At 40.1% G+C, this 16,641-nt stretch overlaps 2 protein-coding genes across 2 annotated transcripts; both read left to right on the forward strand.

The window, feature by feature from the left end:
* Positions 1-666: 666 nt before the first annotated feature.
* Positions 667-10,866, forward strand: six5 (SIX homeobox 5). The gene is made up of 3 exons (XM_061719404.1): positions 667-1,403; positions 6,709-8,186; positions 9,444-10,866. Exons 1-3 carry the CDS (start codon positions 712-714, stop codon positions 10,124-10,126), a joined length of 2,853 nt encoding a protein of 950 aa, XP_061575388.1. The 5' UTR covers positions 667-711; the 3' UTR covers positions 10,127-10,866.
* A 1,660-nt stretch (positions 10,867-12,526) lies between these two features.
* six9 (SIX homeobox 9) lies at positions 12,527-16,637 on the forward strand. Its single transcript, XM_061719406.1, has 3 exons — positions 12,527-13,042; positions 15,089-15,249; positions 16,395-16,637. Exons 1-3 carry the CDS (start codon positions 12,650-12,652, stop codon positions 16,555-16,557), a joined length of 717 nt encoding a protein of 238 aa, XP_061575390.1. The 5' UTR covers positions 12,527-12,649; the 3' UTR covers positions 16,558-16,637.
* The last annotated feature ends 4 nt before the right edge of the window (positions 16,638-16,641 follow it).

Raw genomic sequence — 16,641 nt, forward strand, 5'->3', positions numbered from 1 at the left:
AGTAAAAGTTACTTTCAGTTATTTAATGCAAAAAAAAGGATGAGTCACGAATCAAATTAATCAACTTGGAGGCATATTAAAGTACACATCCACACTTGTTCGAGTACATTTTTTTAGATGTTGAAGTCTTGAATGCTGAAAGCTCCGCTCTGCCGGGCAGGCACATTTTACACTGCATTATAATGTTGTTGCCTTTTGTGCGTTTGAATGCGAATAAGTCTTCCAAGTTTGGCCAAGGGTTTTGGTTGTTTTCGTGGCTGGTTTCTGCCCGCATTTAATTTTTTCACCATACATTTTGTACTCAGTAACGTGAGGGGGTTCAAATGTAGCAAAGTAAAATACTTGGGTCAAAATGTACTCGAGTAAAAGTAAAAATTACATATATTTAAAAAACTACTTAGAAAATTACTCCTAAAAAGTACTCAATTACAGTAACGTGAGTAAATGTACTTTGTTACTTTCCACCCCTGGTTGCCTTCATTCCAAGGCTTGTACAAGACTTTCATATATATAAGTTTTTTGTGTTTTTGGTCCAACATGGCTCTTTCAACATGTTGGTTGCAGACCCCGGTCTAGCTGCAGGTAGGTGTGTTTAAAGCAGAGGCGGAGCTGCTGGAGGTCTGGACGGCTGGAGGAGGATGGAAATCACCAGAGGGAGGGAGGGACAGGGGAGGAGGAACTAGTAGTGGAAAAAAAAAAGTTAAAGTGAAAATGGCTTCCTTTTCTTTAGAGTCTACAGAGCAGTCTGACAACAGTCCAGAGGAGCCATCATCGGCAGCTGAGTCCAAGCAAGACAGAGATCCGTCCCAGCAGGTTTCGGAAGAGTTACTCCAAAGTTTCCAAAAGTCTGCGCTGAGCTTCTCCACTGAGCAGGTCTCGTGTCTGTGCGAGGCCCTTCTGCAGGCGGGCAATGTGGATCGCCTGTGGAGATTTCTCTCCACCGTTCCTCCTTCGTCCGAGCTGCTACGTGGCAACGAGACCCTGCTGAAGGCCCGGGCTCTGGTGGCCTTCCACCGGGAGGAGTTCAAGGAGCTGTACGGCATCCTGGAGAGCCACGACTTCCAGCCGTGCAACCACGGCTTCCTGCAGGACCTGTACCTGAGAGCCCGCTACAGGGAGGCGGAGCGGTCCCGGGGCCGCAGCCTGGGCGCCGTGGACAAGTACCGGCTCAGGAAGAAGTTCCCCCTGCCCAAGACCATCTGGGACGGGGAGGAGACCGTGTACTGCTTCAAGGAGAAGTCCCGCAATGCCCTGAAAGAGTGCTACAAGAGCAACAGGTATCCCACCCCGGACGAGAAGAAGAACCTGGCCAAAGTGACCGGGCTGTCCCTCACGCAGGTCAGCAACTGGTTCAAGAACCGCAGGCAGAGGGACAGGACGCCGTCCGGGACGCACAGCAAGAGGCAAGAGCGGCCAGCACTGCACACACTTAGGGCTGATTTATGCTTCTGCGTTAAATCGACGGCGTTGGGTTACGCGGCGACGCGCACCGTACGCCGTAGGCTTTGTGTTGGTGTAACGCGGAACCATAAATCAGCCTTTTATCCAACATGTGTGCGGCAAAAGTGATTACATTCAAAAGTTATCATTTGCAGCTGAAAGCAGATTTTTTTTTTTTTTTTTTGCCAACATTAAAACTTGGCAAATAAACCCTGACGGGCAAAGCACAATTAGCCAGAATAAGTGAATTAACAAAATTATTAAAAAAATTAAAATAAAAAATATATATATGTATGCTATGTATATATAATGTTAGGTGATAAGCTGGACAGTTGCTGATTTATGACAGCAGTGAAGCCACATGTCTGTGACCAGGACCATGTTGCTTTGTTATGAAATCTGAGATCAGAGAACCTACAGTGGCTCAGATTTCCTGAAACCCTGCACTGCTGGCTGCAGAGTCAGGGTGACAGAGGTTAGGGCGAAAAGCATTCACATATAATACTCATAATACAGCCTTAATAACAGAAAATCCAAATGACAAATGATCTTTACTTTTTTGTGCAGAAATATCAAATATGTTCTTCCTCGGATCTATTAAAGCTGCATATCAGGGGGGCAACTATTAGTGCAGTTATTTTTGTAATTTACATCATTTAACAGACAATTAATATACATTATTGGGTGGTAAATTGCAGCTGTACCTTATAAGCTTGTGAGCTGTGATTACTTTTTTCTTTTTTGTCTTTTTAGTAGATTTATTGATATCAGTAAAACATTAAAACTTGGCAAACAAACCCTGACGGGCAAAGCACAAATAGCCAGAATAAGTATATAAACAAAACTATTATATGTATGTTTAATATTTAGGTGATAAGCTGGACAGTTGCTGACTTATGACAACAGTGAAGCCACATGTCTGTGACCAGGATCATGTTGCTTTGTTGTGAAATGTGAGATCAGAGAACCTACAGTGGCTCAGATTTCGTGAAACCCTGCACGGCTGGCTGCAGAGTCAGGGTGTCAGAGGTTAGGGCGAAAAGCATTCACATATAATACTCATCATACAGCCTTAATAACAGAAAATCCAAATGACAAATTATCTTTACTTTTTTGTGCAGAAATATCAAATATGTTCTTCCTTGGATCTATTAAAGCTGTAAATATCAGGGGGGCAACTATTAGTGCAGTTATTTTTGTATTTTAAGTCATTTAACAGACAATTAATATAAATTATTGGGTGGTCAGTTGCAGCTGTACCTTATAAGCTTGTGAGCTGTGATTACTTTTTTCTTTTTTGTCTTTTTAGTAGATTTATTGATATCAGTAAAACATTAAAACTTGGCAAACAAACCCTGACGGGCAAAGCACAAATAGCCAGAATAAGTATATAAACAAAACTATTATATGTATGTTTAATATTTAGGTGATAAGCTGGACAGTTGTGACTTATGACAACAGTGAAGCCACATGTCTGTGACCAGGATCATGTTGCTTTGTTGTGAAATGTGAGATCAGAGAACCTACAGCAGCTCAGATTTCGTGAAACCCTGCACGGCTGGCTGCAGAGTCAGGGTGACAGAGGGTAGGGCGAAAAGCATTCACTAAAAAAAGCCCAAGAAACATGCTTTCACACGGGCTGAAATCAGATTTTCTTGCAAATGGATTCTCCAAGCAGAGGGAGGCAGTTTGTGATAAGAGGAAAATCTTATCTTTATCCCACTTCAGGGATTGCAGTGGTCTGGCAGACGGCTCCTATGGTAAGATGTTCTCGCATGATGTAACAGAGGCCATAAAAAGAGTTTCTAAGAATCTAAGCGGGTGTTTTAAAAGCTTTACATCGTTGATTGTGTAGATGGAGAATAAGTGTGTTTATTACAGAAAGTTTTTCCAGCAAACAAAACAAATGCTGGGCAGTTCTGTGATTGTCTGTTCAGACTCAAGTATGACGTGAAAGTTAAAATGCCAAAAGAAAAAAAAAAAGGTGACAGACAACTTCTGTCAGCGGACTTTAATAAAAAATAATTAGAATAAGACAATGGCTAATATGAATTATTATTATTATTATTATTATTATTATTATTATTAATTAATAATAAACCTCCAATCAATGGTTAAGTGTAGTATTTATTTTCTCTGATGTAAATTACCATTAAAATGGATTTAAAGTTATAAATCCATATAGAAACACTAAGTCACGCAGATATTTGGCCTGATGAATATTCTGCTGGGTTCTACTGGATATTTGGGTTGATGGATGTAGTCACTGTCAAAAATAAAAGCAGTTCAGAAGTGATACCATACAACATCTGGCCACCAGTAACCGTCGTTAAAACTCGTAAAAAACGAATTATTTAGTTTATCTTCGCATAAAATAAGTCTATTCATTTTTATTCAAACTAATCATCATAAGGTGTAAATAACTACATTTAGCTCCTCTGATTAGTGTGCTGCTGGTCTTTTTGAAAAATAATTATATATCCAAATAGTTAGGTTGAAAAAAATGCATATTCTATACAAACAGGATGCTGCTTCCACTTCAGTTTACTCTGAGATTTCACAGAATTAGTTAGTGTAAAACCTTGACTCCACCAGTCAGCTCAGCCGTAACGTCCCTCTGGTGGAATGAGTTCTGTGTGGCTGGAATATAAAGCATGGGAAAGGTAGTTGGAGCATCTCTGCAAAAAGAGAAAGTTGTTATATTTGCTGATATCAGGAGATGTACATGATAATACTCTACATCTGTGCATCTATCCATTTGTCAGTCGTGCTTCTGGTTCTGTATTAGCTGATGCCTGTTCAGATTCAGGGTTTTGTATATTTCCACCATATAATACTTATAATACAGCCTTAATAACAGAAAACCAAAATGACAAATTATCTTTACTTTTTTGTGCACAAATATCAAATATGTTCTTCCTTGGATGGGAACATTTCTTGATCTATTAAAAGCTGTATATATCAGGGGGGCAACTATTAATGCAGTTATTATTGTATTTTAAGTAATTTCACAGACAATTAATATAAATAATTGGGTGGTCAGTTGCAGCTGTACATTCTAAACTTGTGAGCTGTGATTACTTTTTTCTTTTTTTTCTTTTTAATAGATTTATTGATATTTTGAGCTATTCATGCTACACTGAACCCCAAAGTATTTATATTGTACAGACTATCTACCACGCGGTAGTAACGGTGTAAAAACGTAAAGAGAGACTGAGCATATATAAAATGGAGCTGAGGAATGCAAGGGTGTTGCATTCCTCCACTTACATGACTACTATATATATATATATATATATATATATATATATATATTTTCTGATATTATTGCCAAAAACAACAATAATGCACTTTGTTCACTACTGTTGACAAGCTACTGCAACAACTGCGCCTGCAATGAGTTTGTCTCTTTCTTACTGACATAATCAGTCAGTCAGTCAGTGCTCCTATACTAGGTGCAGGATATGTGCTTCCTCTGTGCCCACTGAGAGAAACCAGTCACAGTTTTGTCCAATCACTCATAAGAACCTGGATGATGTCATTCATCACCTGAGTTTCACCACTTGCTGCCTTGATACTCTACCACGTAAATTATTTTTGTGGCACATTGTATGTCCTCAGATCTTTTAGAGATTATAAATACATCTCTCAGGTATTCAGGTATCTCTCCTCAGTGCCTAAAACATCCATCATTAAGCTACTTTAAAAAAAGAATAGTCTAGACAGGTCAATCATGAACACCTTTAGGCCCGTATCAAACCCCCCCTTTCTTAGTAAAATCATAGAAAAGGCTGTTTTTAAACAGCTGTACAATCTCCTGACACTAAAGGACTGTTTTGATGTTTCCAGTCACGTTTCCAGCCACATCACAGCACTGAGACAGCTCCAGTTAAGGTCCTTAATAAAATCTGCTCCAATACAGATAGCTGCAACATTTCAGTCTTGGTCTTACTGGATCTCAGTTCTGCATTCGACACGGTCGACCATAACATCTTGATAGACCAGTTGAAGAACTAAGTGGGACTTTCTGGCACAGCACTTACCTGGTTGGACTCCTATCTAAAATACAGGGACTATTTTGTGTCTTTAGGTAATTACAAGTTGGAGTTTACGAAAATGACATGTGGAGGTCCTCAAGGTTCAGTTCTGGGGCCTCTGTTGTTTTTCCTCAAATTATAAAACAGAACAAAATATGATGCCTTAACAATGCAGATGACACAAATCATAGTGATATCATAATAATAGTGTTTGGAGCCAAAGAAGAAAAATTAAAAGTTAGCGTTCAGCTTCAAGCAATGAACCTAAAAACTAATAGTCAAGTAAATTAAGGGAGGGGATCTGGACTCAGACCTGAATTTTAACACCCACATTAGCACGGTAACAGTAATCTACCTGTTGAAAATGCAACAAATATTTAGAGTGTGTTCCCCTTAAGAGTTGTAAGTTTTCTGATTGTTTCATGTGATCTCTCTGCCAGCCAATGATCGGCCACCTGTTAATAGGGGTAATTTAGCTCAACAACAAAGGAGTCCGGTGTGGCTGCTTGTAATATTTCACTTGGTTGACTTCATGCCAAGATTGTGTGCATGTAAACCAAGTAATTGCAGCTGTAAATAATGTTGTCAGTCAACTACCATGTTATGTTGTTCATACATTTCAAGATAAAGAAAGAATGAACGTAGTTCAGAAACTCTGTAGAGAGAGAGCGTTTCAATAGCAATTTGTGACGTTTAATGCCCTCTACTGGATTGCAGACACATACAATGACCTATAAGTGATATCTAGAAATAATGTTTGATTTGATCTTTCTTGTATCTGCAGACCATGCTTGGCAAAGTTCAAGATATCAAAGAAAAAAGATTCAAAATGCAGCATCCTTGACTGGATGCCCGTAGTGGCTGTAACATCTCGAACCTTAGATTCATTCGAGTTCATAACACTACCCACAATGCACTGTAACTTCTATTTCTTGCATCTCATTTGTTTTATTATTTTCCCACTTATGTCTGTCTAATCCTATTTTTAAACTATTTTATTTTTTAATGCATTTAAAAAAAAAAGTTTTATATAAAGCACTTTCAATTGTCTCGTACATTATATGTACTATACAAATAAACTTCCCTTGTCTTACACTCCACCTGTAGTAGTAGTCGTAATAATAATGATAATAATAATTATAATAATTAATTGGTAAAAAAAAACAGTACCATCCAATAGTTTCCTTATGTGTATCTTTTTGTAATCTATTTGTTTTCCTCTGATTTCTAGTGAGTCTGACGGGAACCACAGTACAGAGGATGAGGCGAGTGCGATGGATGACATCGCTGACAAACCAGAGGAGGCCGCCAGCGCCCCTTCCATCATCTCCGTCTCTGCAGTCCCTTGTAACACAGGAAGCCAGCTCATCCTCAACGGGTCCAGTGGTTTCCTTGCAGCATCCCAGCCATTGCTCCTCAATGGAAATTCGCTGATCTCCAGTGCCGGTGCTGGCGTCATAATTAACGGTCTAAGCTTGAGTGACTGTCAGACAGTCACACTGAGTCCGGTTGCGACCAACTCTTCTTTAATCCTGAACGGAGCTCAAGTAATAACCAAATCTGGCATTGGTGTGCAGCACCCGCAGCAAGCTGTTCCTTTGGCAGAACCGCAGGTCTCACACGTGGAGAACAAGCCAGTTATTTTGAGCACTAACGCCATGCAAGCCTCAAACCCTCCAGCCATAATTTCTCCTGTTCTGCAACCCAAAACGGAGAGCGGAAATGAAATGGATTTCATCAGTGTCTCTAAATCAGAAGGCAGCAGCCAGACAACATCGCCTTCTTCTTTGTCTTTATCCCCTACTTCTCCAACTCTACCCTCCCCAACCAGTCTCCCTTCACTTGTCCTAACACAGAACCCCCAGCAACAAGAGTCCCTGACACTTCCAGCCTCTCTGTCATGCTCAGGCATGGTCATTTCCAGCTCTGCCGTGTCCCTCCCCAGTCAGCATGGCGCGTATGTTGTCAGTGCCACTTTTGGCTCCCAGTTCAACCCCTCTAGTTCTGTGGTTTCCTCCAGCAACTCCACTTCTCAGGTCATCTCGTTGCCCCAGGTTGTTCCCTCCATCCAGGGCACGCCAGTATCCCACCTGGTCCAGCATTCTTCAGGAGTCCAGGCGTCCCAGTGTCCTCAGCTGGTCCCAGTATCTCCGCTCGCCTCCCCGGCTCCTCAGTTCCAAGCTCTGAACGCAGGAAACAGGGCTGCACATCAGCAGCAAGATGTTTCCAGTACCCTGTCTGAATGTGCCAGAACCATAGTTTCAATCTCACAACTTGGTAACAGTCACTTCCCGCAGCAATTGGCGCACCAGCTGGGAGAACAAACTTCGAACTCTACGCCCAGCAAAATCCAGGGTTCCCAGATTATTTCCATATCCTCCCCAACACAAGTTGTTCCAGTCCCTCAGGGCAAAGGAAACACGGCTGCACAGCTGGTCCCGCTCTCCATGCCTCAGCTGGTCCCAGTCTCCTCCATCCAGACTTCCACCAACATTTCTTTACCCCAAGTTGTTCCTCCCAGCCCTTCTCTGTCCATCCCCTCTGCTGGGGTACCTTTGCAAATTCTGACTTCGGCAACTGGTGGGGTCACGCAGGGCCCTCTCAGGATAAACCAGGTGAGACCCCTTCAGAGCGTCACCCCAACCAGCGTGGCCCCGACAATGCAGCTCCTAAACCCAGGAATCATTCAGCTGCCCTCTGCTCCTCAAGGTACTCGGTTTTTATGATCTTTTTTATATTATCTGAGATTTAAAGGGGACCTATTATGAAAAACAAGTTTTTTTTTCTTGCTTTAACATATATAACAACAATCAATACAATCAAAAGCTTGTTTTTAAGACATTCAAGGCCTGTTTAAAATAGGTATTAGATGCCATAATAGGTCCCCTTTAAGATTGGTTGACCAGGAGAAAATGTGCTAGAAACTAGGGCTGGGCGATATGGACCAAAAGTCATATCTCGATATTTTCTAGCTGAATGGCGATACTCAATATATATCGATATTTTTTCTGCGCCTTAATTGGGGTTTCCCCCAAAGCATTATAGCATAGCATCTCTGTTAGCTTCATTTTTTTCTGAGGCAAACCCTTAAAAAAACTAATACAAAGCCTCGTGCCAAATGTCACACAGGTACCTTTTATTAACAGAGGTCTGCACAATATCAAAATGTATAAAACAAATGAAATAAAAATAAACTGCCTGCATATATAGAATAAAAATGCTTCTTGAATAAAATAAAACAAATATCCCTTTCCTGCATAACAATTAAATTAAAATACACTGTGCAATTAATACAATGTAGACAGTAACAGGCAGACTTTTCCACTGAGGTTGACAGTTGTGCAAATAACAAAACATTTGTGCAAATCTCAAATAAAACATTCAAGTCAATTTGTCACAAAATAAGCTATATTAAAATCATTAAAAAAAATATTTTTTTTATTTTTTAAATCGATATAAACGATATTGTCTCGTACCATATCACGTTTGAAAATATATCGATATATATTAAAATCTCGATATATCGCCCAGCCCTACTAGAAACCTAATTAAATAATATTCAAGCAAAATAAATCTATTGCAGATTCTCATTTGTGATGATTGGTTAGTTTGCTTTTTTATGGTAATGAATTAGATGAACCTGAACTGTATGTTATAAGAACAGTTCACAGAAAAATATTATGTTAAACCGAAAACATTATTCTAATTTTTGACTTTTGATTTTGCTGATTATTTTCCGAATAGATCTTTTTTTGCATATTATACAAATGGAAAGAAGACTGATGATCAAATGACGGAAAGGAAAATATTTGTCATTCTTTTGCTCCAGAAATATAAACTGATTGTAGAAATTTCACTACATTGATTGATCATCTGATTATTTTTTTTCCAGCTTTAAAATATTGTTATAAATGTTTGGTTCGATAAACATCTTCATTGCGGTCCTTTTGTGCTTGAACGCTGTAGGTAACCTCCTCCTCGGTGGAAGCCCCTACCTGAGTGTCCAACAGGGGAAGCTGATCCTGACCATCCCAGCGGGCATTCAGCTCACCAGTCTGCCCCTGAAACCGGTTCCAGATGCTACACCCATCTCTGCAAATGGTTTGAGTCCAGCTCTCAACCCTTCCACCATTACATTGGCCTCTCAGCCTCAAGCCACCTCATGCTCAACCTCCAGTGGCCTCACTACATCTCCCTTGAATTTCATCAACTCGTCTCCGACGTATTGTGCTCCAGAGACCGCTATCGCCACCAGCCAGACGCTCGCCATTCCCACCACTCACACCTTGGACCAGTCCGTCACCGCCACAACGCCAAGCACGCTCACCCCGGAGAGCCTGCTCACCCTCAGTCCCATGTACAGTGGGCTGACACCAAACATCCAGCTGTCCCAGCCAGCGTGGAGCCCCGTGCCGCTCTCCACATCGGCCAGCCTGACTCTGTTCGACGTTCGCAGCAAAGGGGATCTGCCAGTAGACCCAGCTTTGTTAGGCTTACCTGGCGGAGAGTCGCTACTCCTGGCAAGTCCATCGCCGGAGCAAGACGAAGGAGCCGGCTCACCGCTGGGGAACCCAGAGGAGATGGAAGGGGACTCTAAGATCCTCACCCAGCTCCAGTCTGTCCCTGTGGATGAGGAGTTAGGCTTGTAGTGTCTTTAAGAAGTGGACTGGAGAACATTTACACCAGACTTTGCTATCTCTTTTAACCACCTGACACATTGTCTGCTATCTACTTTCTTTCTAAAGCCTTTATGGTCCTAGTGGGCATCTTTGAGAAAAGTCCTCTGGACCTCTATTTCGCAGGAATAAGCAGGGTTACGTGAGGTATTCACCTGCTACGTCAATACAACATGATTTCTCTGGGTTTTTAAAGGGAGAATTTTACATCTCTTAGGTTTTCTTGTCTTTTTTTTTAAAACATGATTCACAAGAATAAAACAGAAGCACAAACCTGAATTTGCCAGCTTGGCAAATGTACAGGTTTCAGTGTTTTTTGTAACTTTGAGTTCTGATAACCAAAGTCCCTTTTATTACATCTAGAGGTTTTGCTGGCAAAGGAAGTAGCACTACGTACACTAGTGCACCTGCTAAAGAGGACACATCTGAAAACAGTTGTGGCAGGACACAAGATACTCCAGAATGTCTTTATTCATACTCTTATCTGAATATGTTATCTGACCAACACTCCAAGAATGCAGTGAAGATTATATTCAACACAAGAACAACAGGCCTCAGCTTTAAGGGCAACACAACAATATTTTATAACAAGCTGTAAGTGCTACTAAGGTCTATCTTGAAGCATTTAGACTGACTTTATTTAAATGTAACTGATTAATGACTTTCTGCAGTTTTCAAGCAAGCATGCTGCCCTCCAATGATTTAAAAAAAAACAGGAGTTAAAAGGGTTTTTGAAAGGGTTTAAACTCTATGCAATATGTGTTTAGCTCTTTTTATAGGACATTTTATCGCACAGTGGCCGAGTTACAAAGGCCACCACACTTGGGAGATGAAAAAGGAGTTTTTTGAAATGAAACATGTGTTACACTCAAACATTTGCTGTGATCCACAAATTGGTATATCTTTTTCGGTGTATCCAAAAACTCAGTATATTGATACTGATAAGTGCCTTATTTTAAACTTTTATATGCGTCATGTTTGTGGAGAAAAAACAAACAAAATGAAACAAAAATGGTCTTTTAACACTATTTTGAAATTTCTATGTAACTGACCAAATTCCTGAACTCACTTTCTATGGAGTTTTATTGGATAACAGGATTTCTGTGTCAGTTTGATCTTCAGTGGAACACAATGTGACGTTTTTTGGGTGTGTAGTCATTGCTCATTCTTATGTTTTTGTATATTTTGCACATTTCATTCCCACTATGTTTACGTTGCGCTGCCATGCTGTTATGACCATAGCTGGACTTTTAACGGTCTTCAGTTCATGTTTTTTTCTCAATGAGTTGAAGATGCAAGTTGGAAAAAAAACGAGATCTCGGGTTAACCCTGAAATGTATGCGCTTTGTACGGTCATAACACGGGCAGCGGTCAAACCATCGACCATTTATGGTACACAAATATACACTTCAGAGTTATATCTAGTTTCAGTAATGGCCTGTGTCTGTTTGTTTTTGCTAGTGTGTTTGTCTCTTTTGTACATTTAATCTATTTAAAGCATGTACCATTTTAGTTTTTGGGGTTTTAAGTAAAAGAAAATGGATTGGAAAGAATATTCGTTTTCACTTGAAAGGTCACGTTGTTGTTAAGCCTGAATTTTTACAGTCTCAACCTCCAGGTATTGATTATGTATCAAGGCCAAAAAGATTTTTGAAATAGGTCAAGACCTGTTAACATTGTTTTGTAAACATTTTGTTTTCACTGGCTTTTAGGTAAATGATTGTTAACCTGGGTTTTGCTGATCATTTATATCAGTTAAAGGTTGGGGTTGGAGTCCATGTTTCTTACCAAAGTATGTTAATTAAAGCCTGTGAAAGCCTTTAATTTGTTCCCCACATTTGTTTGCATCTTGGGATTGTTTTGTTTGTTTGTTACTCTCCTACCCGACATGTAACATATATGACTCCACATTTAACCAAAGATATTGTATGTTCATGAACTTTTTTTTAAAATAGTCTTGAAAGGGATCATTTGCATCTGTCATGTTAAAGTTGTTTTCTCATATTTTGTATTCAAATGCATTTTATTTTTTATATTACATGATACTGTAATAAACTACATTTACAAATACATGCACTGTTTACCTTGTTTGCTCATGCATCAATGCTTTGTAGCTGGCGGTTATTTAACACATTGGTAATGATTTGTCAAAAGATCTTGCCTTTTTTAAATTTGACAAGAATATTTTATTGAAATACATTCGCTTCTGACGCTGTAAAGCCTCGTTAGCAAAGCCCCAATACATGAGTGAAGGTGTCCAAACATGTGTTTGTACAAGAGAAGGAGGGATGGAAGTTGTGTTATTATAACCCTGATCGTGTCAGGTTACCTGTGCCAGGATATGATAATGAGTAATTCTAAACACACATGCAGGCTCACTTAGTAGTTCATCTGTAATGCTCCACAGAGGCTTCAGCCATCTGCTGCACAACCCTCAGACGTTTTTAGGAGATTTTTCCACATTTCTCAGGATTCTTTGGACTTGTTGCCCATGCGATGATCTTCACAGCGGAGCAGGTCATTTGTGTGTGCGAGGTCCTTCTGCATGGCGGATACATGGATCGTCTCGCTGGCTTCCTCAAAACTCTTCCTCCCTCTTCCCGCTCCTCGGCCTCGTGCCTTGGGGAATTGGAGAGTGTGCTGAAAGCTAAGGCCGCAGTGGCCTTTCACCAGGGGCGTTTCTCTGACCTCTACACCCTGCTGGAGGGCTTCCCCTTCTCCCCACGCAGCCACTCGTTCCTGCAGCAGCTCTGGCTGCGAGGCCACTACACAGAGGCCGAGAGGCAGAAGGGCCGAGCCCTGGGAGCTGTGGGGAAGTATCGTGTGAGGAGAAAGTTTCCTCTACCGAAGACCATCTGGGATGGAGAGGAGACAAGTTACTGCTTCAAGGTAGGACACTTTGCAAGTAATGTGCTTCTCCACTACTGTTTAACTTAAAGGGGACCTATTATGGCATCTAATATCTATTTTAAACAGGCCTTGAATGTCTTAAAGACAAGTTTTTGATAGTTTTTGCTAAATAAATTAGAAATTCAGCCTCTGAGCCATGTCTTTATCATCTCATTCTCTAACCTCATTCTCTATGAGGGATTCTGAGTGGGCGGGGCTATGATAATGAGGCTCTGTGCTGATTGGCTGCCTGAATGACGCGATACACCGCTACGAAAAAATGGCGGAAGCTCCGGCCGGTGGAGTTAGTTGTGGGCGTGGTTTCACGCATCGGAGACCAACCTATGTAAATCGCATTTTGGTTACGTAAGGAAAGGGAGCAGAATCTGAACGGCTCGTAGATCCACATCACACTGGATGGCTCATCCGGGCGGCTGTACAGACACTGCAGGATTTGGTTGCTTTCCTCCTTCTCTGAGTTGTCAGGCTGAGGGGAGACCACTTTATATATGTTAAAGCAAGAAAAAACCTATTTTTCATAATAGGTCCCCTTTAAGCATTTTTCTCAAATAATGTATGTAAATATTGTTTCTTATTAAGATTTTTTGACTTCTTTATGACTTCAATATATATAATACATTGCTTAAACTTTTTATAGAACTTATTTTAGGCTATATCTTTGAAATTGCTCCTTTTTAAAATGATCATCTTCTTCAAAAAAAAAGTCAGTCAGGAACCGTAAAATAATATCTTGGTTGGTGCTTTCAGAGAACTTGAGCTGTACTTTTACATCAGATGTTCTTCAGGTGCAGGTCCTTTGCTCGACTTGTTCACACCATTTCCACAATTAAAGTAGACAAATGGTCATGCATCCCGAATGGGGCTCATTTAACCAGCTGATTGTCATCTGTTATTTATAAAGTTCAGTCAGATGAAGGTTTGCTTATGACAAATAGTGAATAACGTTGCAACCTGCTGCGTAAATATTGTTTCTTTTCTAAAGCATTCATCCCTGCTGGAGTTCTGCCTTTCCAAGCATTACCGAGCTTCACTGCAGAGACAGTTATTAGTCCATTTTCTGTAATTTGCGTATGTCACCTTAAATGGCCATATGAATTGTAGACTTTTTTGTCATAAAGAATCTATAACAAAATGTCTGTCTTTTTTATGATTGTTATATCCACTCTATAAGGTAGGACCTGGACTAATGGTTTGGTGGCTACACCCTGCCCTCGGGCTTTATTTTGCCCATCTGTGCACTAACATCACTATAACATCAGCACTTTTAATTCTGCTTGAATATCGGGCCTAGTTATAGTAATATATATATATATATATATATATATATATATATATATATATATATAAAAACAACCCACAATACTTGCACCCAAAGAACAATTATATGAAAGAGGGGACTATAAGCTATTAACAAGTGAGAGAAACTGCAACATAACCTTGTATTTATGTTTAGTATTGTTTCCTTTATCTTGTTTTCATGAAAAGACACATTTTTTATCCTTTGGCTTGGTTTTAATATTTTAGTGTTTTTATCTACTGATGTTTTAACTTATCTTGCTTCTTATCTTGGGGCCGTCCTTTTTGTTCTTTGTTCGTTAAGCCAAAGCACTGTCGTCACTTTATCTTGTCCTGTGTTGTTGAGTGTATGGTTTTGGATTGTATGAGGAAGCACTCACTGTAAACCAAATTTACCCAAGGGTACAATAAATAAATCTATCTATCTATAATTTGCAAGACAAACATTTGCACATGGTTACTCTAGAGGACCCCAACAATGGGCACCACTTCTTTTTATTACATGTTAAAAGCTACTTCAAACATAATCTTGAATGATATTTCAGTATTTTAGGGACATGAAACTGCAAAACTTCATATAAATTCTTAGTATTATTTTTTAAAATGTCATCAGATAAGGCCAAAGGTGTTTTGACAGCACAGTAGGCCTATGACTTTGTTGTTTGGGGCGAGAGATGTCTCTGGTACTCGGATTGCTTCTGATTTAACTCATTTGATTGAACTAAACAGGAGAAATCTCGAGGTTTACTCCGGAAGTCGTACCACCGTGATCCGTATCCTTCCACGCGGGAGAAGCGGGCGCTCTCCGCGGCCACCGGCCTCACCACCACCCAGGTCAGCAACTGGTTCAAGAACCGCCGCCAAAGAGACCGAGCAACGGATGCAACCAGGTCAGTGACAGGACAGGAACAGACCATTGCATTTTATTAATCCCTCTCATGTCTCAAAAAAGTTGTTCTCAAGCACCACTGATGATAAAAATCATAAAAATAAGCAAGACTAATTAGTGACGCGGATGGATACAGGGTGACGTCACCGACTGTAGAAAAGAATCGTAGGAAAAAAAGGTGTAATATGAGATCTATTGCGTCCGAAATTGCATACTTCCACCCTAATGAGTATGCAAAAACAGTATGTGAGATTTTTTAGTGCGTCCGAAACATTAGTACGTACCCAATAGTATGCTCTATCCATACTCATTACGGAGAAATTTATTAGTATGGATTGATGGACACTAGCTAAGCAGAAACTTCCCACAATGCAATGCAGCGGTGTTTGGTTGCTAAGTGATACGTATACGTCATAAGTGTAATATTAAGTATAATAATATTATTATATAATATTAATATTCTAATATTCATATATATTATTACATAATGTCATCTTGTTTCGGCCAGGATAAACGGAAAAGAGCGGAGCGTGATGCTACTGCTGCTGCTGCGACACATCACTTCCTCCCAACGGCAGGAAGTGATGTGTGCGCTCTGAATAGTACGTCCGAATTAATGCAAACTACTGATATTTACTCAAAAGTGTACCGAATTTAAGTTGACTTTTTAGTATATACTGTTTAGTATGGCATTTCGGACACACCGATTGACTTTACCAAAGGACATACATAAAAACAGTAAATCTAGTAAATTATGCTACATTAACATACTGCAATATTCCCATGAAAACAAAAACAACAAACTTTACTTTTCTTTCCACAGTTCTACTATAATCCAGTTAATCAATACCCTTTAATAACGCTGATTTGTCTCTCTAGTTGTACAACATAAACATCTACCAGAGCCAAAATATCCCTGTTCATAATACATCATGTAGACGTGCATGTAAAATCCAACTCGACATGATCAGTTTTAATGTAAGAGTTTGCTTAGTCGATGATAGTTTACCTACAATACAACGTTTCAAAATAGCATCTTTGAACTGACACATCAGCGCCCCCTTGTGGTTAAATTAGACCCCTACTGTGTAAACTGCAAAGCAGGTTTTTCTGCCTTTTTCTAATGGCGTTTATTTCCTGCTTCAGTTTCCAAAGTTGGTGTGCTGGAGGACCTTCACAAGTCTACCAGTCCTCTGACAACGACGCTTTGCCTCGGTGCAGCCCAGGCCTGCAGCACGGCCGCTCCACACCTCCCCCTCTTTTTCATCGACCTCTACATGACACGAGCAGAAGTTATTCAAATATCTAACTCCCCTCTTGGTTGATATATCCCTCTGTTCTTTTTTTAAATCTGAAGTCCAATTTTCCTGATGTTTTATTACCAAAACAGGAC

This window comes from Cololabis saira, chromosome 4 (assembly GCF_033807715.1).
Source record: "Cololabis saira isolate AMF1-May2022 chromosome 4, fColSai1.1, whole genome shotgun sequence".
Lineage (NCBI taxonomy): Eukaryota > Metazoa > Chordata > Actinopteri > Beloniformes > Belonidae > Cololabis > Cololabis saira.

Excerpts from the sequence above, each read along its gene's own strand:
- six5 (XM_061719404.1), top strand. The coding sequence starts at position 712 with ATGGCTTCCTTTTCTTTAGAGTCTACAGAGCAGTCTGACAACAGTCCA. Across the intron at positions 1,404-6,708 it reads TCCGGGACGCACAGCAAGAG|TGAGTCTGACGGGAACCACA; the intron begins GCAAGAGCGGCC and ends TCTGATTTCTAG. Across the intron at positions 8,187-9,443 it reads GCTGCCCTCTGCTCCTCAAG|GTAACCTCCTCCTCGGTGGA; the intron begins GTACTCGGTTTT and ends TGAACGCTGTAG.
- six9 (XM_061719406.1), top strand. The coding sequence starts at position 12,650 with ATGATCTTCACAGCGGAGCAGGTCATTTGTGTGTGCGAGGTCCTTCTG. Across the intron at positions 13,043-15,088 it reads AGACAAGTTACTGCTTCAAG|GAGAAATCTCGAGGTTTACT; the intron begins GTAGGACACTTT and ends TGAACTAAACAG. Across the intron at positions 15,250-16,394 it reads CGAGCAACGGATGCAACCAG|TTTCCAAAGTTGGTGTGCTG; the intron begins GTCAGTGACAGG and ends TTCCTGCTTCAG.